This window comes from Antedon bifida, chromosome 9 (assembly GCF_963402885.1).
Source record: "Antedon bifida chromosome 9, ecAntBifi1.1, whole genome shotgun sequence".
Classification (NCBI taxonomy): Eukaryota; Metazoa; Echinodermata; class Crinoidea; order Comatulida; family Antedonidae; genus Antedon; species Antedon bifida.
The window spans coordinates 7,320,034-7,347,588 of record NC_136234.1 but is presented as its reverse complement, the minus strand read 5'-3'; the positions used below and the strand labels follow the sequence as shown (position 1 = coordinate 7,347,588).

The window sequence follows — 27,555 nt, the reverse complement described above, 5'->3', positions numbered from 1 at the left end:
ATGCGGATGTAAATTAATCATACAGGCTTGTCCGGTTTTCCCTGTGTTGAAATTTGACTACTCTATATTAAGAAATGATGACGTCATTTAAAAAACATATCCGATTTAGCTTTTTATTTAAAATATTGAAAAGTACGAACTTATTAAATATTAGTCATTTTACTGTAACACCGATTGCTGCTGAATTTTCATTGCGCTGATCATTTCATATTCTCCTAACCTACTTCCGGGTCAGCAATCGGTACCTTGTGGCGGGGCAGAACCGATAACCTCCGAGGTAACGCGTGCGGAAGTAGTAACGTTAGGTTCTGTTTTTACCATTTTATGTGATTGAAGGCACATAACCTGGACTTTATTTTATTGCAAGTCAGACGTCAAAATGAATGATTATATGGAACAAGAGGAGGAATGGGATCGTGAAGTGGTATTAGATCCAGCATGGGAGAGGCAGCAAAAGAAGGTAGGCCTACGATGGTTTGATAAAACAAAACGTAGTTGGGCGGCCATAGAGGGAGGTTTGGTGCTGATGCTGACTTCAGATTTAAAATGTATGATGTAGCCTAGAGGCCTAGCAAGATAGGCCTAGCTAGCTTAGGGTCATACCTAGCTACGCTAACCTAGGAGTCCCTAGCTCTCTAAATTCTAGGTGGCATAGGCCTACTAAGTTTCTATATAGGTGAATTGAGATGGTGGTATTCAATATTTTATATTGTCAATTTATTTATTTTTTATTTTGATGATCTATCTCTTCATCAGTCTCAGATTATTGAATGTTGAACTTATAAGTAGTACTCTACTTTTAACAATTCGGACAATACAGGTAGTATTACAAATTTATAAGTAATATGCTTTAACTTTACTCATGATAAATTAATACTTAAGAAAGAAAGGGTTTACTGGTGTATTGTTTTCAAGTTTTTTTTACTTACTTTTTTTACACATTTACATTTTTTTTGCAACAATAAGTTTGTTCAAATACATTTACATACACAATTCTCTATGGATCCCCCAAACGTCAGCCATCAGAAAAGAGAACTTGTATATGGCATGCGATGGGTCACATAAGCTTTCAGCGACCTAACATCATCAAGCAAGTAATCAAGCAAGTAATTCTGAAATAACAAATTCAGAACTGTATGATGTTTGTTTTGTATTAAATTCTTCCAATTATAATAAAGTTTGGTATTTGATTGCAATGTTCTGGTCAATGATAATGCTCTCCTTTACAATTTAAAACAGGTTTATTATTGTTTTGCATACTGAGGTCATTGACCTTATACTGTATTCTCACCTTTTGTTGTCATAGGTAACACACTGCCAATAATATGATTTTTGTAATGCTAGTATAAAATAATTAAATATCTTACAAGCAATAATTTAATTTGAGAACTTGCACAAATGAGCAAATTGTTTTTTCTTGAAGATTTAATTTGATACTTTCTGGGCATTACCTGTAATACTGTCATAAATAAAATTGTGCGCAATCCAGAACAAGTTATTTTCTGCTTTCTAACTCAGTGTACTGTACACTGTAATACAGTATTTTAAGTCTGGTTCCTTGGAAATTGTATATTTTTCAATGATAGTATTGTTAGGTCCAAGTGCTTGTGTTCTCTTGTACTACATCTTGAAAGAACCAAGCTTTAAATTGTAACTGAATTTAAGTCATTGTTTATTTATAATGTAAAGTCAAGTTTCAAACTTAATCGCCATTAGAAACCAAAGCCAGTATAGCATTTAGAAGCTTGTAATTTAATATTAATTTTATTCATTACTATAGTAACACTGCTCTATCATACTTGATATTCTGTATAATAAATACAGAAATTTACAGTTTATGTTGATAATAGTATTTTACTCATTATTCTGAATTTTGGAAAATGTTGACATTTAACATTTAATTTGATTGTGATTCTTTGTATCCTATCAGTACTGACCCACTATTAATCCATTGTTTTAAGGCCTTTAAATTGCATTGGAGTAATAACTGTAATTTATATTTCAAATGTATCAGTATTTGTACTGTAGTCAAATTGAAAGTTTAGTAATTACTATTTTTATACCCTATCCTACAATTATGTGGTTTAACTTATTACTCAAGTAAATATAATAGTTATTTAATATTATTGTTATTGTGATTAGTGGTAAGAACAGACCACAAAAAATGTGAGGTTAGCTACAAAGTTGGCCTCCTCTGACGTAAGCATCTAGGAGACCGGTAGGATATCAGTACTTTACTCATTCAGCCTTATAGGCATACAGTAAGCGTCCAAGCTTAAATGCCTGGCATACTTAGCATTCACCACCGGCTCAGTTTATATCACCATTGATTGGTACAGTGCTACTATCACAAACATTGTCTAAGCACATTTGCTTATAAGTAGATTTACTTAATACTACCAATACCATTCATACATTTCTAAGCCAAACCTTTATTAGTAGATTAAAGGTTGAAAATACATGACAATTGGAAGACTGACAATTTACATAAAAGGGATATCAATTCTCTACATCAATTTGATATATTAGGAAAACTAAAGTACTAGAATTTAAATTATCTATCTGGCCGATCAATGATAAATTATGTACTACTGTACTGTGATAATTAAAACAGCATCACTCTAACTGGTCTACACTCGAATCTGGTGATTCCTTGATAAAAAGAATGATAATATACAACTACAAGGATAAGTTAAACTTGCCCACTTATTAACACTGAAAATTTGACTGGCCAAAATGGACCAATTATTGGGATGTTTACTGAATCAAAAAAAATAAAATACAGTATAGCTTTCGTTATTTCTGAGTTTAGTGTCATAAATAACATTAATTATTTTAGATTCAATTTCATTATTACTATTTACAATACTTAAGTATGTTATGTATACTGTACAGTAGTATAGTGTAACCAGGAAGGATTAGAAACCAGTGCTTTCATGACATAATGATGACCTCCATTGTTTGACACATTAATCAACAATTAATCTTCATTGATAAGAAAGTATACCAATTCTAATTAAATAAAATAGTGATATGTTTTAATGAAAGGAAGAGTAGTTTTATGTATTAAAATAAAAAGTATATTTTTTCTTGTTGGTGTTTCCCATTGTCTATGGTGATGACTCACTGAATTGGCAGATTATCAAATGGGTGTTTCTATCTATTGATTTGTTTTTTCAGTAAGCTAGGTATTCCACTTGATGCGCTTTTGATGACATCATACTTATGCATATTAAATGCCTATATTTGGAGATATTGTAGCATTAGACTTTAATGATCCGCCTGCTGTGGGGTGCAGTGTCTTTGACCTTTTAGTGGTGTGTCAGATTAGATTCACTTTGTATTATTGTTTCATGGAATTTCACAGAAAAAAAATCACAGTTTAGTTTTCCTAACTAGGAGGCATTTATTTGATTATACATGTTACCGTATTATTACACCCAAAAAAAATAAATGGCTCCCCCAAATAATCTCCTCCCTTGAATAAACGCTTCGCTAGAATAAACGTCCCCCTAAAATAAACGTCCCCCTAAAAACCCTCCATAACAATAAACGCCTCCTGAACAATAAATTCCCCCACCCCCTTGAACAATAAACACCCCACCCCCTTGAACAATAAATAAACATAATAAATGGTAATGGTAACTGATAACAGATAATAAAAGTGTTACTTAATAGTTAATACAATTTAATGCTAAATAAAAATAGAATTTTCATGCATACTTTTTAGCTAAAAATCAGTTTAAACAAAGTTGTCACTAAAGCTACATTTGTTCAAGTTAGAATTAATAATGAAGGACAAACTATCATAAAAGAAGGTTAATTGCATGTCTACAGTAGCAGCAGTAAATTATAGTGTCGCTCATTAGTCACTACAACCAATTTCATAACCATTAAACTAATGATGGAGTTGTTTTAGTATTGTTGTGTGTTTAGTACTAACTGGATGATTCAGTGCTGTTTGAACAAATTATTTTGATACAGAATCATTACAGTAGTACTGGCTTCTAGATAAAGAAAAACCAGTGGCCGTATTTTCCTTAAATATTTAATATTGTATTAACTTAGTAGATACCGTAGGAGATTTTTTTAAGGTTAAGTGCTTCCCTTAGCTCAAGTGTGAATGGTGAATACGGCCACAGGCTCTTATCTGTAGATTGGGCAACAATAAATACGAAGTACAGTATTCTTTTTCTGATTCTTATTATGAAACATTTGAATTATAATACTGAGTTTTGATTTTCTGTGCATCTGGTTTTGAGATTACTCTATACAGTGTACACAGTATCATGAAATTACAGTACATTCAAACACTAGCTGAACATCTGTATGTACAATAAATAATACTTTCACTTCTTCATGGCATTTACCTTAAGATTTTGACGGCCTATAGTATTTCATTGGTTTTTTTTGTTCTCCTAAACTATACATTTGCTTACCCACTGTAATTCAAGGTGTTTTGCATTCAGTTGGGATTATTTGTTTGTCACTAAAATATACATTCCCACACTAACAGCTTAAAGGAAGTAATGTGAATTTTTTATACAGGCACCTTTAACATTATGTAATTATTTTATATACTAATATATCTATAAATCTATTAACTATGTAGTATTTTTGATAGGCAGGCTAGTACTGTATAATAAGGGTTTAAAAACAATCACATTGTATCTACTGTAGATAATCCTTGTTTGTGAGAGATTCTTTTACCAGCAGCAGCCTTATCAACAACAACTAATGATCTCAACAGGTCTGTAAAAGTCAACAGGGGTGCAATGCTTAACAGATTTAAAGCTTTTCATTTCTGTATTTACTTAGCTGACTTATTGTATCAAGCCAATCGTTTCATACTCAATTGAGGTCACATAGCAGATAATGTAAATAAATTGTTTAAAAGATTTATAAAGGGCATAGTCCGCCAAACATTTTTCAGCCAACCTACAGTACCCTATCAATACGTAATGTATGCTACTGTACAATACAGTAGTTGTTCTTTAGAAAAGAAATACAAAATCTGTAGCTGGCCTATAGACAAATTTACTACTGTATACTCTAGTGATCATGGGGTACAGTACCTGATCCCTGGACACTCAAGATATGCAGCATATAATTATAAGTAATAATTGAAAATTCAGAAAATGGTTCATGTTAATTATGGAAACAACAAAAAGGAAACACATTGTAATATAACATTGTATGTCATTCATGTACAGTATGTTATTATTAAACCATATGGTGAGAACATTAAATACTGTAGAATTGACATTGTCAACTGGGAATTTGACATTAAGTGTCCAGTTGATGCAAATACAATATGTTACACAGTTTATAACTCTAACCAAGTGATTAAAATTAAATTGATAAAAACTGAAATGCAGCCTTTTATACTGTAGCATATACAGTAGTACTGTACTACTACTGTACACTATTTGGTGTAGATTTATTTTAAAAGTACTGTAGTCACATACTGTAATTAACAATACAGAAGAATTTACAGTAAAGAAGGCGCCACAGTAAAAAGAGTTGTTGTACCTATGGTACTACTACTGTAGAAGTACTGTTCTGTCAGTAAGATAGGAACAAGATAGCAGTGTAATACTAAGGCGATCCCCAATGCTATGTGTTGATACAGACAGCTAGATGCTGCTGGAAATTGAGAGGAGTCTTCTTCAGTCCTAGTTTGGAGATGGTCCAAGTATTTCTATTGTAAAGTGTAATTATAGCCATCATTGAGTAATCCATTAACATTGCCAACTTACTTGAACCTTCTCATCAAGTCAAGGTCACAATGTAAGAATACATAGACATTTCTGCACATTCATAAAGTTTATATTGTTGTTGATAAAAAAGAGTGAAATTACTGTACATTTTCACTCTTCCGTGGTTTTATGAATCAAATGATTGGAAAGTACATACAATACAATGTACTTTGTATCATATTGTACAGATGTTTATTGAATGCCAACATTTCCCTTTATTTAGATACACAGTAATATTAATAAGAAATATCAGTTTAATGCGCTATACTAAATTATTATTACTAATGAATATCTTTAGAAGTCATCAGAAGAAGATAATGAAATTCAAATTAATGTCAATTCAAGATATACAGTAGGGGTGGATCCAGGATTTTGAAATAGAGGAAACCATGGCCTGAAATGACGTATTTGAGCCACTTTCCACCTCTCTTTGAATCTGCCCATGTACAGTACATATCAAATGTATCATTTTACTGACTTCAGAAAGTATACTGTAGAATCTTGCATAAGACAGTTTTACTGTGGTAATCCCAACAGAAGTATTGTAACCTGGATAGAAAGATTAATACATTTAAATCTGTGATTATCATTAGCAACAATACATGTCTAGGTACTACTACTGACGTCATTAGTGTCATTGAGGACTTGTATTCAATTCTCTATTGTATTATTTACAATATTCTTATAACTTTAAGCAGGATGCTGAGGAGTTGTCTATTTCCTTTATCTTGTTTTTATCCTCAATTAAAGTACCCACTTCTACGGTATAATGCCTGCCAATGAAAGGATAAAGTTTTTGGATAAAGAAGATTATTTCCTCATGCGGTTAAACTTATTTGTCATATACAGTATCAGGATTGATAACTGATCTATGTCATTTACCACTTCCAGTACTGTGTAAGTAAACCATTCTATGAAAAAAAAAACACCATCAGCAAGGTAAGGGTATTGCTAAACTGAGCAAACCTCTTACAAACCAAGTAGTTTTGATTAGATCACAACTACTGTAGAACTATAAAAGGAGACAATTTATGGGGAAAAAAAATTGAAATTTGTGTAAGTAAGTTAGCTAGGTAAGCTATTCAGATTTCACAGAACAAACCCCCCCCCCCCCCCCAAAAAAAAAACCAATTAATATTGATTAGATCACAACTAGGACTATAAAAGTAAGTTATAATTAGCAATACTGTACCCCTATCAGCCCACTAGCCAACATATGGCACCTACAGTACATTCCTTATCACCTATGTACAAAGTACTGTATATTTTAGGAATTTGTGGGTGGGGTCTTACCGGTCCAAGTACTACACAGTAACCTACCGATCTACCAAAACACTGGCAACTTTTCTGTATCACAGTATTATTTTACAAACTTAATATATTGCCAGTTTGTTGACATAATAGTAATATTGTATTGTGTTTTATAGTTAAATCTATACTTTAAATCAATAACTAATAAAATATACAGAGTCTACTGTTATAATTAATTCTGAATAATAATTTATTCGTAACCAATATGATAAAAAAATAACAATTGTTATTGTTTGTTTCATAACATAACATGTGACATGCTTTTACCATGTGGTTTCTAGAATAAATTATATTATGCAGGTCTACCCACAACAAAGACTACAAAAGTAATATCAATGCAGGTCTACTGTACATGTACCTTACAACAAAGACTAATATCAAGGTTATTTCATTGCATTTATAATGTATTAAATCAGGCCATTCGTTCGTTCGTGGCTCTTACTTACAAAAATGGAAAAAAAATGAAGTTGAGATTGCAAGCAATTGAGTTTAGTAATTCTTAAGTACATGCTTGAGAACATTTTGAGAGAATCTTAAATTTTTAGAAAATGAAAATTAATAGAAATGATGACTGCTTAAAGATGTATTGTCCCTTGAAACACAAAAAAATGAAGGTCAAAATATTCTAAATTTAAATTGGCCATATCAAAGTAGTATTAAAGTTATTCACTTTAAGTCGAAAATTTGAGTCAAAAACAACAATTTTACGTAATTAAAAGCAAAATTAATTTGATTACATTTCGTCTGGAAAATCGTCGCGAGCGAAAGTAAACAAAGATTTCAAACCACGAGTATACATTTATGCATGATGCTAATTAGGATTATTTAAAACTCTTCACGGTTGAGAAGGTGTTTTCACACAGATCGCGAGGAAGTTTTATGAGTATGCATACAGAGTAGCCAAATAAGCGCGTTGCATTATGAGATATGTTTTGATCGAAAACTTTGACTGGAAGTCAAAGTTATTTTTTTAACCAAAAAACGTCTGTATTTCAGTTAAATAATTTTTTTTTCGACTAATTTTTGGTGAAAGTCAATAACTATTATGATACTTCAAAATGACCCACTTTTTTTCGAAATCTTTTATTTTTTATTTTTTTGGAATTTGACAAAGGGACAATACATCTTTAACTATATAATTTATAAATTAATTTTTTAAGGAGTTTATATATCACCTACTGCTTTTACAGATTTTTTGTTCAAATTGACAAAAAATGTGCCAATATATTTTACAATATCTGCTTCAATTTGCCATTTAAAATTCCACCTATTTTATGATATTAATATTTTAATGATTAAATGAAGTAAACAAACTTAAGTGTTTCATACTTAACAAGTTCCTATTTAAGTTTATTAATTAATCAGTAGATTTTAAGTGATTTATGTCATTGCTATTTCATTCATAGAGTTATTGATATTGAGATTGTGTCAAATATTTTTCTGTTTATTTTTGTCTGGAATGTGTCACCACATCATAGCAGATGACACTATATTTAGGCATTCAATGGTCTTCAGTTAACTCATATTATATTAGTACACCAGTTGAAATGTTAGCATTTTGCCCTAGGTTGCAATTTGAATTGATGACAACGTGATCTAATATAGTGACGACTTCCATTATTTAATAATGTTTCATAAATAGGCTTATATGTGTTAAATAGTATAACCTAAAAATGTAGAACATGCTGATAAAGTCTTAAGGTTATTGACCCTTGACCTTTATAGATGAATGGATAATAATTCAATCAAGTATCAATAATGAAAGAGTGAAATACATTCCTGTTTAAAGTCTTTCAATTATAAAAATATCATTTTGAATATTTGCAAAGTGTTTGATGACATGACTTTATCAAAATGACCTTGTTTTGCCTTTTTTTAAGATTTTATCCTTCTGTTCCTGAATTTTTTAACAATATTAATCTTACATTTGTTCAAAATTAATGCAAAATAACATGTATTATTTTTATCCGTAGACCTTCACAGCTTGGTGTAATTCTCATTTACGCCGAATGAATGTACAAATTGATGATTTAGAAGAAGATTTTAAAAATGGACTCCGACTTATTCTGTTACTTGAAGTTATTTCAGGAGAAAAACTACCAAAACCAGAAAGAGGAAACTTGCGCTTCCATAAAATATCCAACGTGAATAAAGCCCTTGAATTTATTGAACGTAAAGGAGTTAAACTCGTATCCATTGGCGCAGAAGGTTTGTACAGTGTTTTGTTTTGATTTACAAAATGTCATTCAGTAAAAAAGTTTAGTATATTAATACCTTTTGTACAGTTAGGTGTAGCTAAGCATTAAAAACATAGCCTAAGATTTAATGCATTGATTGTGTGAATTATCTAAATTCTTAAACTAGAACTTTAATTCACTGTACAGTATTATGTTAACTGTAAACCCAATAAACACAATCATTTTCTAGTGCTAAATAGACTAATTACAGCAATTTGTACTACAATTTCTTTAGTTGCTATCTGTAATGCATTTTACAGTTGGTTACAACACACTGATTGTGTTTAGATGTACAGACAAGCTTTGCAGATGTTATCTATACATAGCCCTTGAGTATAATACACATAATCTGCTACTGTTAGAAGAATACATTCTCGCCTAACCCATTGTTTAGAATTGTAACAGGTTCTATATTAGCAAGCATTGAACTGTAAAACCAATACAATAAGAGTCCCTTGTGTAAAAGAAAAACAAAATCATTCCAAGCCTCCATTTATTTCACTAAAAATGTATCTTCACTAAAATTTATCTTTTAATTATACTGTAATGCAAACATTTTGAGATTAAAAGTTTTATATATAAAAACAAACTAACAAATGAGATAAGGATTTACCACAGATAATCTGTATTCTTTTGAAGTTCTTCCAATTCTAATTTGTATCTAGTACAAAATATATAATTTAGTATGATAAAAATCTTATCTAGCTCTGGCCTGCTATGTTGATTGCTGGTTATAATCATAAATTTTGAATTAATCAATGTTTGCAAACCTATAGTATATTTACTTTTCTACAACTAAATTTTAACGAGCTAAATTTTATATTAACTTAAATATTTACGTTTTATAACATTAAATAAATTAGCAAGTATAATTTACTAATATTCATCATTGTCTGTTGCATAATTAGTCTAAATTAGAGCTTGACTAAGAGCCTACTTAGTCGTTGCTGATGGTTCTAACAGGGAATTTAAAGCCTTCTTTCTATCTAATGCTGGGATAAACCTACATATTACAAGAGGGAGAACCATGGGAATTGGCTTATTTTAGCAATGGGCAAAAGAGATGGATTTCAAAATGCTTGGTGGATAGCCATTAATTACTTTACAGCTATCTTCCTTTTGCCATTAATGTTTAAGTAAACTACATTGTCAGAACCCAATTCTTCACATCTGCATGTCCAGTATCATAGTATTATGTTAATGTTAGATTAGGTTTACATAGAAACACTGTATTTACTTTACTGTACAAATTATGGATACTGTACCAAGAATTGACTTTTTGACCATGTTGAAAGAGATATGAGAAATAAATATTAACCCTCTTATTATTTTATTTGATAGAAACCAGATCTAAGTTTAAAGAAAATTACATTATAGTATATAAATAACATTTTTTTAAACGTTTACTTTATACAGAGATTGTTGATGGAAACTTGAAGATGACACTTGGTATGATCTGGACAATTATTCTCCGATTTGCCATTCAAGATATTTCTGTAGAAGGTAGAGTAAAGTGGACAAAATATTGTTAAACTTCTGGTATAATCTTAATGTGCCTTACTGTACGTCTCCATAAAGAACATTGGTTGGTATCCTCTGTTTATAGTTTTACATCTTCATAATGAGATTTTATACTCTTGACCAAATATAATCCTGTTTATGATAGAAATCCAACTTATTTAATTATTTATTTGATCCATGATTCTTAAAAGAATTTGTAATAACTTCAAGTAATTATGTTTGGTTGGCAGATCACTGTACATACTCAGATTTAATTAGTTCATTGATATTAATCAATATATGTGTGCATAATACTATACATTCCCCTAAAACAGAGTAGTTAGCTATTTGCATTAATTAGTAAAAAAATGATGTGTTCTGGATGGGAACAATTACTCTCTCTTTAAACAGTGATACAGTAACTTTAATCAGTCAAAAATTACACAAATCAATAGTGGTGTTGCCAGCTTACCTGGATAAACCAACATAGGCCTTTTTCCCTTTGAGGGGAGAACATAACTAAAGTAATAACAGTGGTATCGTCCGTGAACCGTGCCGCGCCCATACATACCTAAATGCATTTCTGAACTAATATTTATTATTTTCAATTCTCGTAATTTAGTGAGGTGAAGAGCAACTTATTTTGTGACTGAATGGTTGTTGTTGAAGTTTTGCTGTGCTTTGAATGAAGAACATCGTTTTGTTTGATTTGCTAACATTTTTGTTTTCTTTTAAGTTGCATTTTTTTAGTAGCCTAACCTGATTGGATCATTTTCTGACTGTTAAATATTTTAACGTTGTAATTTTTATTTCAGAGCTGTCTTCGAAAGAAGGCCTCTTGTTATGGTGTCAGAGAAAGACTGCACCATACAAGAACGTCAGTATAAACAACTTCCACATTAGGTAAAAAAACAAACGATTTCCCGCCTGTCTTGAGTTGTTTTGCTGCCGTTTTATAATCCTTTTAGAGTTTAGATTTTTTAAATTTTCATAATATGCATGTCCATGTCTAATACCATGCATGTTGCGTGCTTACAGAGATGACAGCCAAAGAAGGATTATTGCTCTGGTGTCAGAGGAAGACGGCTCCTTATAAGAACGTCAACATTGCCAATTTTCATACAAGGTAACCTTAGGTCGTTAACGACAACGCAAAATATCTAAAATATTAGCGTATAAATATATTTTATGATTTCCGTTTAACAGAAAAAAGTGCAAAAGATGCTTTGTTATTATGGTGTCAACGAAGAACCCAACCTTATGACAACGTGAACATTCGGAATTTTCATACTAGGTGAAATTTGAATATCGTCTGCAACACTCTTTTCACCCCAAAAAAGCCATCAAGATCATTAGAAATTAGTGGATTCCATTATTTTAATCATTTCATTTTGAAAAACATGATTCTAACATAATATAATTCAATTAGAGATATTTTATTAACAAATGACTGATTTGGTTGAATACCTTCTTAGATTTTAGATTTGAATTCTAAATAGAGTTTTTTGACATAGAATATTAATTTTTAAATAAGTTGCTGTAATTTTTAACTCTACTGATATTAACAACAAGGTATTTGTAATATTAACATTCATTTCCTATACCTTCTAAAAGGTAAGTATAACTTCTCTACATTCAGTAGAATCCTTAAAGCCCTTTCTGGAAGACCGATTTTGTTTCACCCACTTTGCCATCAAACAAACAATAAGTATATGTTTTGTACTCCTTATCCCCATTCCGAGAACACACCCTATAAGATATCAGTTGTTTAGGGGTCCCGAAGATGTTCATGTTTTACTATAATTAGCTTTCTGAACTGAAAGATCACAATGATATATTTCTGGAATTAACTGTTCTTCAAAATAATTCTCCCTTCTTTCCAAATTTAGAATTAATAATAGTTTATTCTACTCATTCATCCATGACCATAGTTTCTTAGTGAGGTATTGGTTAAGGAAACACAATTCTGAAATTAGACTTTTAATCCAGACTTCTAAACAAATCTGAAATTAGCCTTTTAATCCAGACTTCAAAACACTAACATTTTCAAATTTCTTGCATTACCATATTCATGCTATAATTGTCAAAATGATAATAATTTGCTAAAACACCTTTTTTAAACATTATTTCACAAATATTTTTTTATTGTTTCTCTTCCATTAATAATATTTAATAAGTTTGAATTAACCATATTTCAACAAAGGAATCATTTGCCGTAAACATTTTAATTATTAAAATTGTGCACACCAACTGGAAGGAAACAATATCATATTGACTATTCCTTGAGAAACTTGCATCTGAAGCTTTCCAAGTCTATAAATGTAAAAGCTATATTTTAAGGGTGGAAGTCTTAAGTGCATTTCAACCTGGTGGTGCTATTGGTGGACTGGCTTCGCTGGTTTTATCATTTCATTCAAAGGGTAGCATTTATTTAAAATTCACCCCAAAACTGAGCATAATTCCTTATAGGGGCCAATGTAATCTTAAATTCCAGTACAACAACTCAACTAAAACCAAACTTTCTGAAAACCGGAAACTCTCCCGAAAGGGATGTTTGAAAGGTCCCAAATTCTTTTTCCCCAATAAAAATACATTTAGAATACCGGACTTACCAGAAAACCAGACTCAATGGGTGTTTGCCATTTCATTTTTTTCATTATTTATTCGGTCTATTATGAGAGTTTCTAACCCTTTATTAAATAGAAATATGAAACTTTTGACTAATTTATGTTTTTTTCTTCTTTTTTCTTTAGCTGGAAAGACGGTCTTGGTTTCTGTGCTCTCATCCATCGTCATCGTCCTGAACTTATTGACTATCATTCCCTAAAGAAGGTATGTCTGGTTTCCATGACTCGTTATGCGGTGGTTTTATTTTGGTCTTTTAAGTTGGTTTCTTTATCACACTAATAGCTTTAAAAAAATAAGAATTAAAGTAGAAATCATTTTGCACGCAATTCTTTTCTGAAACTATTGACAATCGATCACTTTCATAATAATTTCTCTCTGAAATTTCCAAATAAGGATTAAACAACATCTATAATTTTTTTTTTACTTTCTGAGAAATATTCTGAAAATTGTACACATTTTATGCTTGCCTATCAATAATAATATCACCAATCTTAACCTTTCTTTGGTCAAATAATGGTGAAATAAGTCCATCTCCATGGTCAAATGATTAAACTAGAACTTTCAAAAACTTAAGTAAGCTTGACCCTCTTAAGTTGACATTGACCTTGTCACATGACCAATGGTTATCAACATTATTAACATTGAAAAATGTCAAGATTAAAATGTCCACCAATCAGAGGATACATTATAAGCTGCTGGACTTAAACAATCCTCATTTGCTTATCTCAAGCAATTTGGGAAAGGAAATTAATAAATTGATTTTAATCACGTTTGTCAATATACATGTACTGGTCAAATTGTAGGCCAAACGTACTTTAATCAATTACAGCACATACTTATTAGAAATACTCGTTCTTAATAACATTTGCTAACTTTTTTAAATTACCATACTAATAATCTTTTTTAGTTTTCATCCACTACTAACTAACATTAAATATTGCACTTAACTCATTTAATATTCATATGATATACTGTGTAAATGTTCAAGGGTGTGAAAATAATAAAGTACTGTAGAATAAATGAATCATAAACTAAACGAAATACAGAGACCAAATAGAAGGCATTCTATTTAAAATTAAGACCCATATATTGATAACATTTTAATAAACTTTTGTCACATCACTGATAATTTTTGTATGAAAATCAATAAGCAACAATTAAAATATAACATTTTGGGCGTTGAAAAAAACTTTTGTTAACTTATTACTTAAAATCTGTTTAATAGAAAGTGTTTCCTTGTTGTTTCAATGTTGAACTTGAAACTCATTTCAACATTTAATTTCCCGGAACAATTCACAAGATATTTAAAACATTACACTTCCTCTCTTAAGTTTAGTATTACAAGCACCATCAAGTGAAAATGTTTCTATCTATTGAAACTCTTTGGAAATATTCAGTCATGTGTTTTTAATATGCATGTTTACTTTTTTTCAATACCATACTTGGTTCAGTACGTAATACCTTTCTTAAATCTCCACTGTTTATTTATTTGCATTAATTTACCAGAAATTGCTTAAGAATAACTTCAGCTATGATTCTCAACAAAATAATTCTCTGTTTACTATTTTGAATGATACGTTTGATCAAATGAGATCTACATACTTTACTACCAAACTAACTATTTACCTTTGTACAGTACTTAAAAGAAACCAACACTTAAGATCATAATGAGTTTAAGAATCATTACAATCTTGATGTGTTATGGAACATAAAAGCTACAAATTCACTTGAAAGTGAAACAACTTTTAAGTTTGATGCTTTTATGTTCCATTTACATTTTTTGTAACGATGCTTTGACATGCTTTTTTCTAAACAACCACCAAGTCGTAATGAGTTTTAGAAACCTTTCATATGATCTTTATTGTATGAAGTTATAACACAGCACTGGTTGAAGTATATAGTAGAAACTAACAACCTTAGAGGAGCACATAGATATAGGATATAGAATATAACTATTTTACTTTATAATAAATTGCAGAGTGAACATTTTAGCAAATGAGAAATGAAAGGATTTTAAGTTGAAATATATTTAGACAACTGTAATAGAGTCACAGAGAGTGTAATAGGAAGTACTGTATAAATGTGTGAAGTGCATGTGATGGTGATGTAATTGAGGAACTAAATGTAGACTTAACCAGTAACGGAAATGTTAATGGGTAAAGACAGTAGCTGAATGGATTCAATAGATGCTATCTGAAGTTATTCACTTTAATACTCTCATTACTGAAATAAAATGATGAATGAATGTAAATTAAAAAGGGTACAAAAAACGCTAGCTAATTTGCATATTTTACTTGTATCCAATATCCAATATCTCTCTTATGATATAGGTTATAAGCCCCCTCTTTTAAGGTTTAAGGTTGATCCTGTGTGGTGAGAATACTTATTTAGTGTTAGTTTGTATAATGTGTTTATTACAAACACACTTTGGCCATTCACACAGGTTTAGAGTGACTTTGTGAAGTGAGTGAAAACAACTGTTCTGTGCAGTATTATCAATATCACCTTAACAAGATATCACAAAAGGATGTCAAAGCACATTTGTCATTATTTTGGTTGTAAATTGTATTTGTATGTTTGGTATGCTTTAAATCTTCATGCAGGATGACCCATACACCAATCTTAACACTGCTTTTGAAGTGGCTGAGAAATACCTCGACATTCCAAAAATGTTGGACCCTGATGGTAAGAGCATTTTAGAAATTATGAATTCATGAAAGTTTATTGTTTAATAATGTTTAAAATGTCAAATCAGTCTTATAATATAAAGCTTCAATTTTATCAACTAGATCTTCTAGTATCAAAGTGTGCTTCCTTTAAATAATAAGTAATATTTCAATTACTTTGTAAAAAGTTGTATTGAATTGATTGAGATGCACCACTACTACTGAAAATCATTGTACAATATTACTTAAATTATTGTTGGTATCATTTACAGAAATTGTAAACAGTGCTAAGCCAGATGAGAGATCCATTATGACTTACGTATCTTCCTACTACCACGCCTTCTCAGGAGCCCAACAAGTAAGCCTTGACCTGTGACCTTGATCATACTTATCATGTCGCATTGCTGAAGAAGCTTCAAAGTTAAACTTTTTTTTAATCGGACTATTTCATTTATTTGGTCCGGTATTTCTAAACGAACAGAAGCTCTGTGTATTACTGTACTGTATATGCTTCAGTATATTCCCACCCTCTAAATTGAGACACAAGACAACTACACTTTTAATGCAAGTTAAATCTCCCCCCCCCCCCCCCCACCTTATTTTTTGCCAAAATTGTAACCCTTTGTTTACTATACAGTCTTAATTTAAAGTCCTTTAATTTATTCTCTGTTTATAGAATATTTTTACCTAAATTTGTTTTGGTAGAAATGGTATGATCACCAAAATGGCATAAAATGTTGTAACATCTCTCCATGACGGTTTTCACATGATGTTTTGTTTTTATTTATCTTATTTTTTATTGTTTTTGTATGTTTTATATGGACAGTTTGAAATAAAGTTGAATTGAATAATGTAATTTTGTAGGCTGAAACTGCTGCAAGCCGTATCTGTAAAGTTCTGGGTGTCAACCAAGAAAATGAGCGTTTGATGGATGAGTACGAGAAACTTGCAAGTGATGTAAGTCAACTAGATTTATACAAATATAATAACTAGATTGATTGATTGATTAACTTTATTTGATGATATCCTTTAAAGATGTATTGTCCCCCAAAAACACGAAGAATAAAGATTGGATAACTATTAGGTGACATTAAAATGGCATATTAAAAAAACAAACATTTTTAAGAATTATTTTTTCAGGGGGACAATATATCTTTAAGCAAATAAAAAAGTTTTAAAAAGAATATGGATATACCCATAGTCAACATCTTACAAAATAATGCCTTTGTTTTATAAATGTTTCATTCAATAATGTTATACCTTCAATTACAAGATGGTCAGTTAAATGTCTGCTTTTTTCTTAATATTAACGTCCGTAATCAAATGATTGAAAAATGTCAGTTGATGTTAAAGAAATTAATATGGGCAAGCTAATCATACTGAATGCCAAAGCAGGTCGTTAATATGACATGGATGGTGGGGGACACCTCAAGTATGTCAGGGATCAGCTTAACTATGTCAGGGATGATCTCAACTATTTGCAGAGATTTTCGTTAATGAAAATTCTTCTACCAACCACAGACACCCTTTACGTACATGCCAAGTTTCTTGTAATATTAAACCAGCAAAAAGAACACTAGAACTGCTAAGCCTGAACAAGGATGAAATTATTAATAATGAAACTATTTCACATTTTATTATGTTTAAACAATTTCTGGTCAAGTCAATAAATGCATAAATATTGGGAAGCATCCAGCTGTTCTTTGTTACAGTTGAAAGAAACCTCTTCTTCGTTTTCTCATCTCATTTGACAAATAATGATTTAATTTATGTTCTGAATTGATACATAAAATAATGATTTTGGTAGTAAAGTGTATAACTCACTGATGTTTCAAGTACTTTGTTATACATTAATATCTATTTCATATACAACTTCCCAAATCAATGAAAAAAACATTCATGTATTGACATAAAACATATTTATTTAATCAGCTTTTGGAGTGGATCAAGAAGAAGAAACCATGGCTTGAGGATCGATCTTTAAGTGAGGACACACTTCCTGCAGCCCAGGTAAATTACCCCCCTCCTACCAGCTGCCTGGATATAATACCCCCTACCATCTACTTTTGACAAATTGCAACAGCACACTTAATTGGTTTTGATAGTATGTTCTCAGCATACTGAGAATAACATAGAATGAACTATCTTGAGGTTAGGTCTATTAGAATTGGATTAGTAGGCTCTCCAATAATTATATAGAAACCTTTATAAGATAATAAATTAGGTTGATTAAATTTAATTGGGTAGTTACGCAAATTATTTCCTATGGGACGGCTGATTTATATTATTATATTTGGGAGTCTGTTCATAAAGTAATATTAATTACATAGTAAATGATAAGATTTATAATAGTTTTCATTAGTAAGATAAAATGGCCTTACAAATTTGGTGAATCAAGTTATTATTTTATTATATTTTGATAATTGTAAAACTTTAGCTTCTCAGTTTTGTGGCTTAAATTTAATATCTATAATTTATATTAAATGCAAAAATAGAATAATTTAGCTGTCGTCAGTTAAATGCTTTGAAAAGCTAAAATATTATGTATGCATTTTAGGGGAAAATGGATGAATTCCGTGGCTACCGTCGTGGAGAAAAACCACCAAAGATAGAACAGAAAGGTAGACTTGAGACAAACTTTAACACACTGCAAACCAGACTAAGACTCAACAATAGACCAGCATTTATGCCCACTGAAGGCAAAATGATTGGGGTAAGTATCATACTTAAGTATATACCAATGACCACCATGTATACAAATCCGTAGCCAACAAAACTAACCCTCTTTTTCCTGAATATACCATTTTTAAACTAGAGAAAAATTTGGCCAATGTTATTTAGCCAGTTGACAAACTTATCTACTAGGCGAGGCCTGAAACTTTGCCCTATTCTTTTGTTGAAAAAAGAGCCTTGTAATACGTATCATTAATCTAATGTTGAAATTGATTGTGCTTTATAAATAATATTATTGCTAAATCTAACAAATACATTTGTTTTTCCTTTGTATAGGATATCAACAAGGCTTGGAAAGGACTTGAAACAGCTGAGAGAGGCTTTGAAGAATGGCTTTTGTCCGAGATGAGGAGGTTAGTTTATTACAGTCTTTGCCCACATCATCTTCATATACATTAATGTTAACATTAGTTAACATCATTATTGACCAATCACAAATAATTGTTTATTATATTCCTCAGACTAGAAAGACTTGATCATTTGGCAAAGAAATTCCGACTGAAATGTCAAATTCACGAGGACTGGTCAAGTGGAAAGGTTGAAATGCTGCAGGAGTTGGACTACAAATCTCTCTCATTGCACGAAATCAAAGTAAGAGGCTTTACATCAATAATCAAAAGTCAATTTCACTATCAATATAATAATAAAACATTAATTCATGGATTAATTCAATGCCATTTTGTTTATCTAAGTGATGATCCATGATGCGAGGTTCTATTTATTCAAATAACAATGTTTATGTCGTGATTGTTAAATAGTACGTACTATTGCATGTCATGTGACCCACAAAACAACCAATTTAATTACAGGAATTCAATTAGGTGTTATTTAACGATGTTTTTGTGCATATCACAATCGTTAAATAGTATGTACTATTGTACACCATGTGACCCACAAATGAACCAATCTACGACAGGAATTTATTTAGGTGTTAACAATGTCTATTGTATGTCTTATCTCATGATTGCTTAAACCAAAGCTTGCAACCACTTTCAATATTGTTTGTAGGCTTTACGTAGGAAGCATGAGGCCTTCCAGAGTGATCTAGCTGCTCATCAGGACAGAGTGGAACAAATTGCTGCTATTGCGCAAGAATTGAAGTAAGTAAACCACTCTATACCTTATTATTTTTCTATTGGAGGTACTATTGCATGTTCCTGTTGTAAAAAAAATCACAAGACTATATTGGAACTATTTCCGTATCTTGCCCTGAACTTTGTTCTCCAATCTATTTTATTGCTATAAACAAAGTGGAATTTATTGGTTTTTTTACAGTGACCTGGAGTATCCACAAATTGCAGAGGTCAACACTCGATGTCAGGTGATCTGTGACCAATGGGATACTCTTGGAGCCCTGACAGTAAAACGATCACAAGCTCTTGATGTAAGTGACCTATTGGTCAATTGGATAAGACAAGGTTTCGCACTATGACAATAAATAATATAAAAGTATATGATATAGATTGATTTTATAATAATTGCAAAAGTAAAGTCAAATTTCCATTTTAAGCATGAATAAATAATCTTGAATCTTTATCTACACTATTATCTAAATACAAAATAATCCATTTGATAATACTTATAGCTGTACCTAACAAATGGATCTTATTGACTTTAGGATGCTGAAACAGTACTTGATCGCATTGACAAACTACACTTGGAGTTTGCAATCAAGGCAGCTCCATTCTACAACTGGATGGACGGTGCCAGAGAAGATCTTGGTGATATGTTCATTGTTCATAGTGTTGAAGAAATACAGGTACAAATATGTCAATAAAGATGAGGCCTTCAATTCTTAACTCTTAATTTGAAACTTTTGCAGGGTGCTCTTTTTAACCACAAACAAATTTCTGTTCAACTTTTGAGATCCAATATCCAATGAAAATTAAGCTGTTTCTTGAAGATGACAGAGCTTGCAGTAAGGATTTGCATCCCTGGTGTACGCCCTGGAAGAAAAAATAATACCTACGCTTGATGTCACTGTTTACACTATCAAACTAGTTTAACAAAAAAGTGTGTGTGCCAAAATATGGTCGTCATCATCATGTCCATATATGGGCACATAACATTTTTTAGTTTGATAGTGTAGACAGAGCTTAAGAGTATGACCACAATTAGCAAACTGACCAATACATTGTTTACATTTCAGGAATTGATGGATGCCCATGACAAGTTCAAGAAGACTTTACCTGATGCTCGGTCAGAATATGAGAGTATTGTACAACTTGCTAATGAAGTCGTCCAAATAGGAAACCAATATGATATTAAATGCGCTCTACAAAATCCATACACTGCTCTCAAAGTACAGGTAAGCATTTTAAGGATGAAAACGCATATGATTGAATTTAAATGTTGATATAAAGTTTGCAGTACACCACTTGTATATAGTATACTGTTGAGTTTCTCTAAAGATGGGACCTTTAAACTTAAAGCCGCTGAATTTGTTCTGGTACCTGAGCATGTGGTAACCTACATAGCATCAGTGTGACTGCTTAGTGTGGGTTTGTGTATAGACTACCAACAATGAGCTGAATGAATGAAAACTATAAATTACCCAGTTGGCATGCCATACGTCTGAATGTTTTATACCGCCACTAAAAATGCAAGAAAACTTCATACAAGATGTCCTAATAAGATATGTTTTTTAAAGAATTGAATATTTCAGTCCCTAGTTAACTCTAAAATCTCGGTGTAAAATCATCATTTATTATTTCATTTTAATTATTCATATCATTTGTTGTAATAAATCCATTTCAATGATCACTATAACATCCATTATGCCACCTAAGTTTATTTAATATGCAAATATTAATCAAATTATTTGCATGTTTAGCTTTTTTTAACGAAGAAAGATCAATTCACAAAATGTTTTAATTTATCTAATACAGTTTTTGTTTCACATTTTTTAAAGTAACATACAATTGTTTGTCATAGAAACAGGAATGATATTGTTTTGCCATAGTGATAGGAATGATTATATGTTACCATAACAACAAGAAAGATAATATGTTACCATAGTAACAGGAATGATAATGCGTTGCCATAGTAAATAGGTGAATGTTTGTCTGATAGATGTTGCTTTTTTTGTTTGCCGTGCTTTTATTTAGGTTGAATCAGAACAAGGAAAACCCAATGGCATAGAGGATGATTCTAAAGTAAGATGATAACAAAAGCTTGCTGGAAAAAAAACCATTTTTTTTCTCAATATGTTCTCGGCACATGCTTGTTTTGAGACGGTCATAACACTGTTTTTTTTCCTTGTATATTCTGATGTTATTTCTTTCTTTCTATCTATTTTACGACTATTATTATACTCAAGATATTGGTTAAATGGTTTACTGACATATTTTATGCACACACACAAAAAAAGAAATAGAGTATTTATTGACATAAATAAAAAATGCTTTAAAAATAATAATTACAAATATGAAATACATTTAGCTTTTTATTGCAAAATAATCTGTATACCATAAAACCTGTAGCTATAGATACCAAAATTGATTGTGATTTCAAGTTCAAATTTATGATATGTTTAAGTAGTCCTATTCATTTAAATAGTTTAATACATTTTGTCTTTTAAGCAATATTTTGGTTAAAGTACATAGAAGTATATATAATTGACAGTATACTATAATAATAGCTATTTTGTATTATATACATTTCAAATTTGTCTTTCCATTCTACTAACCGCTCCATTTAAGTTTGATTAACATTTGCTTGTAGATTTAACAAAAATAGATTTAAATGTCAATGATGGATTGCTAACTAGTTTATAATTCAGTATTGTGTTTTTGAGGTTTCATTACAAAATAGTAGATTAACATATGCAACAGGCTGTTAAGTGTAATAACAAGTCATGACCTTGTTTGCATGGGTATTGTGTATGCTAATAAGTGTTGCTATGTATACTAATTAGCGTTGCTATGTGTATTATTTGTTTGCATGTATCATCCATCATGTATGCTATCATATTTTTATTAGATGTTTTCAATAATATAACAAATTTTCATTTCATCTATCGTTAAATTATTATAGATATAATAGTATTAATAATATTAATCACATTTAGCCATACTAACTGTTTAATAAATACCATATACAGTACTACCATTGATTACAATTAAATTCAATTATAGACTTTTCTTTTTATTACATCACCTCAATGTATTAAGTGTTATGTTGCATTGGCATGTTTGTTTAGTGTATAATGAGTTTAAATAATAAACTAGTGTCACCTTGGCAGTCCATTATCAATAAGAATTGATTTGCCAAAACCCACTAAACAATACACCGTTAATCACAATTAAAAATTATAAAATAAACTTCACGCAAATAAAACCATTGGTCCCCGCAGAGGTCTGGTTTTCCACTCCATATACCTAAATATATTAGTGTTATGTTGCATTGGCATCTTTGTTTAGTATACTGTAATTTAATGTTCCCAGAATATTTTTTAAAAAATGTGCATTATTGTATGCTTTCTGGAAAACCATTTTTTTTTATTTGGATTTTTTTTGGTAGCACTGTTTGATCTGTTGCCTTTTTGTTTGTTCATGCTATCTATCCATTTTAATTAATTAAAAATTTAATAAATTAATTTAATTTAGTTAATGTTAAAATCTTGTTTTGCATTTATTCATAAATTGTGAAGAGTCCATTTTAAAATCCCATAAGGTTTAATTTATTATTAGAAACATTCAAGCAAGTTGGTGTAACATCTAGAAGAATACAAATATCCACATATTCTGAAACCAATGTTTTTAGTTCTCTTATATTTACTATTATATATTTGTGTTACAACAAGTTTCTCTTTCAGAGCTGTTGGTATTTACAATTATTTACTACTACTGTATAACACTCAGTATAAGTAGCAAAGGTATATTTATTAATGCTTGCATGGATGACCATTGACCATTGTCCAAAAATCCACAAGCAAATGATTTAATATACTGGAATTTTATGGTAAAATGTAGAAAATGGTTGGATATTTAGTTTAGCTTTTATGAATGCAGAAATAAAACATTTTATTAATTGTTTATATAGGATATCTCAAGCAAATGGACTGACCTAAACAACTTGGTACCAGAGAGAGATGAAGCCCTCAACAGAGAAACGTACAAACAACAATGTATCCTTCATTTTGTAACAGTAAAAATACAAGCTAATATTTTGAGGGAAGTAAATGGGAAAGAGTTGGTAGGCAGGTGTGAGAGTAATAATCTTGAGCAATTGTATGTTCCTAATATAAAGAATTCATTCATATAAAGAATTATGCAAAAACCTCCATGTGCTTAACAGTTTAAAAATAAAATGCCAGAAAACTAAGAAAAGTATAAGTTTTTAAAAAAGAGTTTTAAATCTGTCTTGAAATTAGCAATTGAATTTGGCTGACAAAACAATTCCAAAGGAAGACAGGTCCAATTGAAGCGGGCCGGGCTGACGAATAGAAACTGGACACAGGTCCAGGAAAATGAGTAAAAACCATGGATGTCGATAAGTATTCTCAAGTTTGTTAGTGTAATGTACTTAACAACCCTTCTCTAGCTCATGAACAACTTCGTCTGCAGTTTGCTAACAAAGCCAACGTGATTGGACCATGGATCGCAAAACAGATGGAGGCTATCACCGCGGTAACAATGAGCGGATCAGGTACGCTGGAAGATCAGCATCATTACATGGTGCAGTACGACAGCGCTGTCAATCAATTTAAACCGAATATTGATGAATTGGAAGTGATCAGTCAACGAGTACAGGAAGCAATGATCTTTGAGAACAGACATACAGAATTTACAATGGAGGTAATTGGCATTAGTTGTGTAATAATGATATTTATTCAGCAAGTACACTAACAAACAGTGTGATTTGCCCAAATATGGCAGTGAAATGCCCAAATATGGTAGTAATATAACATCATGTCTATATATGGGCACATCACATTTTTTTGTCGCATAACATTTGATAGTGTCGACAGAGCTTTAGTTAGGTTTGGGGTACACCATGTGTTTCCAAAAGGAAATAAAGTATGTTTGAGATTGTCTTGATGTTACGGTTGTTCTGCTACAACCGTCTTTTGCAGAATGCTAATTTGTTTTTTAATCTGTGTCTCAAATTAGACAATCCGTGTCGGCTGGGAGCAGTTGTTAACAGCTATCCAACGAAATATTAGTGAAATTGATAACCAAATTCTGACACGTGACTCAAAGGGCATAACAGAAGAACAGTTGAAGGAATTTAGAGCTTCTTTCCAACACTTTGATAAGGTTTGTATGCATTTCTTATAAAATATTACCTATGATATATACTGTTATACTGTTGTATACATTAGACTAGACTTTTTAATTTGAGTCTATCGTGTCTGGAAGCAAAGTGTATAATAATATTTTTGTAATTTTGTTTGCAGAACCACTCATTGAAACTAGAGCCATTTGAATTCCGTTGTTGTCTCATGAGTTTAGGCTACGCCGTCAAAGAAGATGACAAAGCACAAGATCCAGAATTTAACCGTATAATGTTAATATGTGATCCAAACGGTACAGGATATATTACGTTCCAAGCTTTCTTGGACTTTGTTACAAGCGAAGTTACGGATACAGACACCGCTGAACAGGTCATGACCTCGTTCAAAGTCCTTGCAGGAAACAAGGTAAGTTAGTAGCAACCTCTCACGATGTTCCATACAACTACGCAGCTATTGAGTCTAACAGTCATTCTGAGCCTGCTCATATGTTTCTGAGCATGTGCAGAATGACATTGTTACTCGATAAGAAAGATAGTCACTACCTAAGCATAACTATATAATTTAGTACAGTAGAACTTCCACTGTAGTATTATTGGTATAGAACCTTATGAATTATGCTTTGTTTTACAGCCTTACATTACAGCAGATGAACTTAGACGAGAACTTCCACCAGATCAGGCTGAATACTGTATCGCAAGAATGGCAGCGTACACAGGAGAAGACGCAGTACCTGGTGCACTGGATTACATGTCATTTTCTACCGCCCTCTATGGTGAAAGTGATTTGTAACAGCCCGACTTTTAACACTTTTTACTATTTACTACTGATTAAATTTTTGTAGAGTTCTCTTGTGAAGAAAGCTTGTCTTGGTCATCGTAGATGGGTGGTAGACTGGGTTAATGTATCAATGCGAGATTGAAAACAAGAACACAATGATGACATTGCCATTGCAATATCTCTCAAAAGTAAAATATCTCTTCAATGAACATCTTTTGAAAACAATTATTTATTTATTACTCACATACAGTTTGTATGCTGAATATGTAGCTGCTTATTATCATGAATATATTAATTTGATATGAATATGTACTACTTATTCATGAATATATTAATTTAATATGAATATATTAATTTAATATGAATATGTACTACTCATTCATGAATATATTAATTTAATATGAATAGGTACTACTTATTCATGAATATATTAATTTAATATGAATATGTACTACTCATTCATGAATATATTAATTTAATATGAATATGTACTACTTATTCATGAATATATTAATTTGATATGAATATGTACTACTCATTCATGAATATATTAATTTAATATGAATATGTATTACTCATTCATGAATATATTAATTTGATATGAATATGTTCTACTTATTAATTTACATGGATATGAATATGTAGTACATGAATATATTAACTTAATATGGGTATGTATTACATCCACATTAAAGTATACTTTTGTAATATGGTAAATGTCATTCAGGCCTTAATACTCAATATGACATCATCATTGTAATGAATAATAATAATACTACTGTAATATGTTGAATCAATTTATTGCATCAAACATTGGATAATTCAAAATGATTTGGTTGATTTTTTTAGTACACATACACTCTTATTATTTACGCTGTAAAAGAAAAGCAAAAAAAAGTTTTAATCTTAGTTCTCTTTGTATAGAATGTATAGTATACCACCAATTGTAGAATTATGATACTCAGCTTATTTTGATTAATTTAATGAGTTAGAATCGATTGAATTTTAAGATGGTGATAATGCACATCAAAATTTAGGTGAATAACAAAATGTAATTATGCGTTAATATATTCCAAGTACAGAATTAAATGAAAATTATTTCTTGTAATATCATACTACTTTTATCATGGTTTTGTGAAAGTATTTTCTAAATGCTATTTGCTGTGCGAGGTCCAGAATTAACGTTTGAATTATAGGTACTAACATAATATAAAAAAAACCGCTCTCCCTATATTGAAAGGCAACTATGTTAACCCTATGATACACCTCCCACAGGACTAACATCGGAGAAAGAAAATGCCTGAGGATTGCTGGCATCCATCATTTTATATAACACCAATCTTGTACAATAGTAAACATAGTCTTGTCTTATATAAAAATTAAAAATAAGTTTGTATTTAAAACATCAAACCATTTTATGTTAACGTAGACAAATCGCTTGGAGTTTTTTTAAAATTAGCAATTTAATATATTTCTATCAAAATACATAAACTCTGTACATTTATCTTTGATTTTGTTATCTTAAAATACATTTTTGATATAATATTGCAATTTATACCTCACAGTAGTCAGAAGCCTGATTTCAGCAAAAGTTGGATTTTTTTTTAACTTTATGGAATTAACACATAGTATAGGGATCGGGTTTGTTCTAAAGACAATGAATAGTTAAATCAAAATAGTCAAATAAAAAGGTTTTGATTGCAAAA

The 27,555-nt window shown here is 30.8% G+C and overlaps 1 protein-coding gene across 5 annotated transcripts; it reads left to right on the top strand.

Moving 5' to 3' along the window:
• Positions 1–259: 259 nt before the first annotated feature.
• LOC144852308 (alpha-actinin-like) lies at positions 260–27,555 on the top strand. 5 transcript variants are annotated; one of them, XM_078710084.1, is made up of 22 exons: positions 260–460; positions 9,044–9,278; positions 10,724–10,810; positions 12,014–12,101; positions 13,561–13,639; positions 16,039–16,120; positions 16,374–16,459; positions 16,966–17,058; positions 18,034–18,111; positions 18,659–18,814; positions 19,111–19,187; positions 19,296–19,425; positions 19,843–19,934; positions 20,110–20,218; positions 20,453–20,593; positions 20,984–21,142; positions 21,942–21,989; positions 23,878–23,962; positions 24,379–24,632; positions 24,948–25,094; positions 25,235–25,477; positions 25,703–27,555. In XM_078710084.1, the coding sequence occupies exons 1-22, from the start codon at positions 380–382 to the stop codon at positions 25,859–25,861; spliced, it is 2,709 nt and encodes a 902-aa protein (XP_078566210.1). In that variant the 5' UTR covers positions 260–379; the 3' UTR covers positions 25,862–27,555. The 5 variants fall into 5 exon arrangements, with proteins under 5 accessions (XP_078566210.1, XP_078566208.1, XP_078566209.1 ...); XM_078710082.1 differs by lacking the exon at positions 12,014–12,101 and adding an exon at positions 11,846–11,933; XM_078710083.1 differs by lacking the exon at positions 12,014–12,101 and adding an exon at positions 11,623–11,710.

What these genes read in the sequence shown, in the direction of transcription:
- LOC144852308 (XM_078710084.1), top strand. Translation starts at nt 380, where the DNA reads ATGAATGATTATATGGAACAAGAGGAGGAATGGGATCGTGAAGTGGTA. An exon ending in GGGAGAGGCAGCAAAAGAAG is followed by an intron (nt 461 to 9,043) that starts GTAGGCCTACGA and finishes TTTTATCCGTAG; the next exon opens with ACCTTCACAGCTTGGTGTAA. An exon ending in CGTATCCATTGGCGCAGAAG is followed by an intron (nt 9,279 to 10,723) that starts GTTTGTACAGTG and finishes TACTTTATACAG; the next exon opens with AGATTGTTGATGGAAACTTG.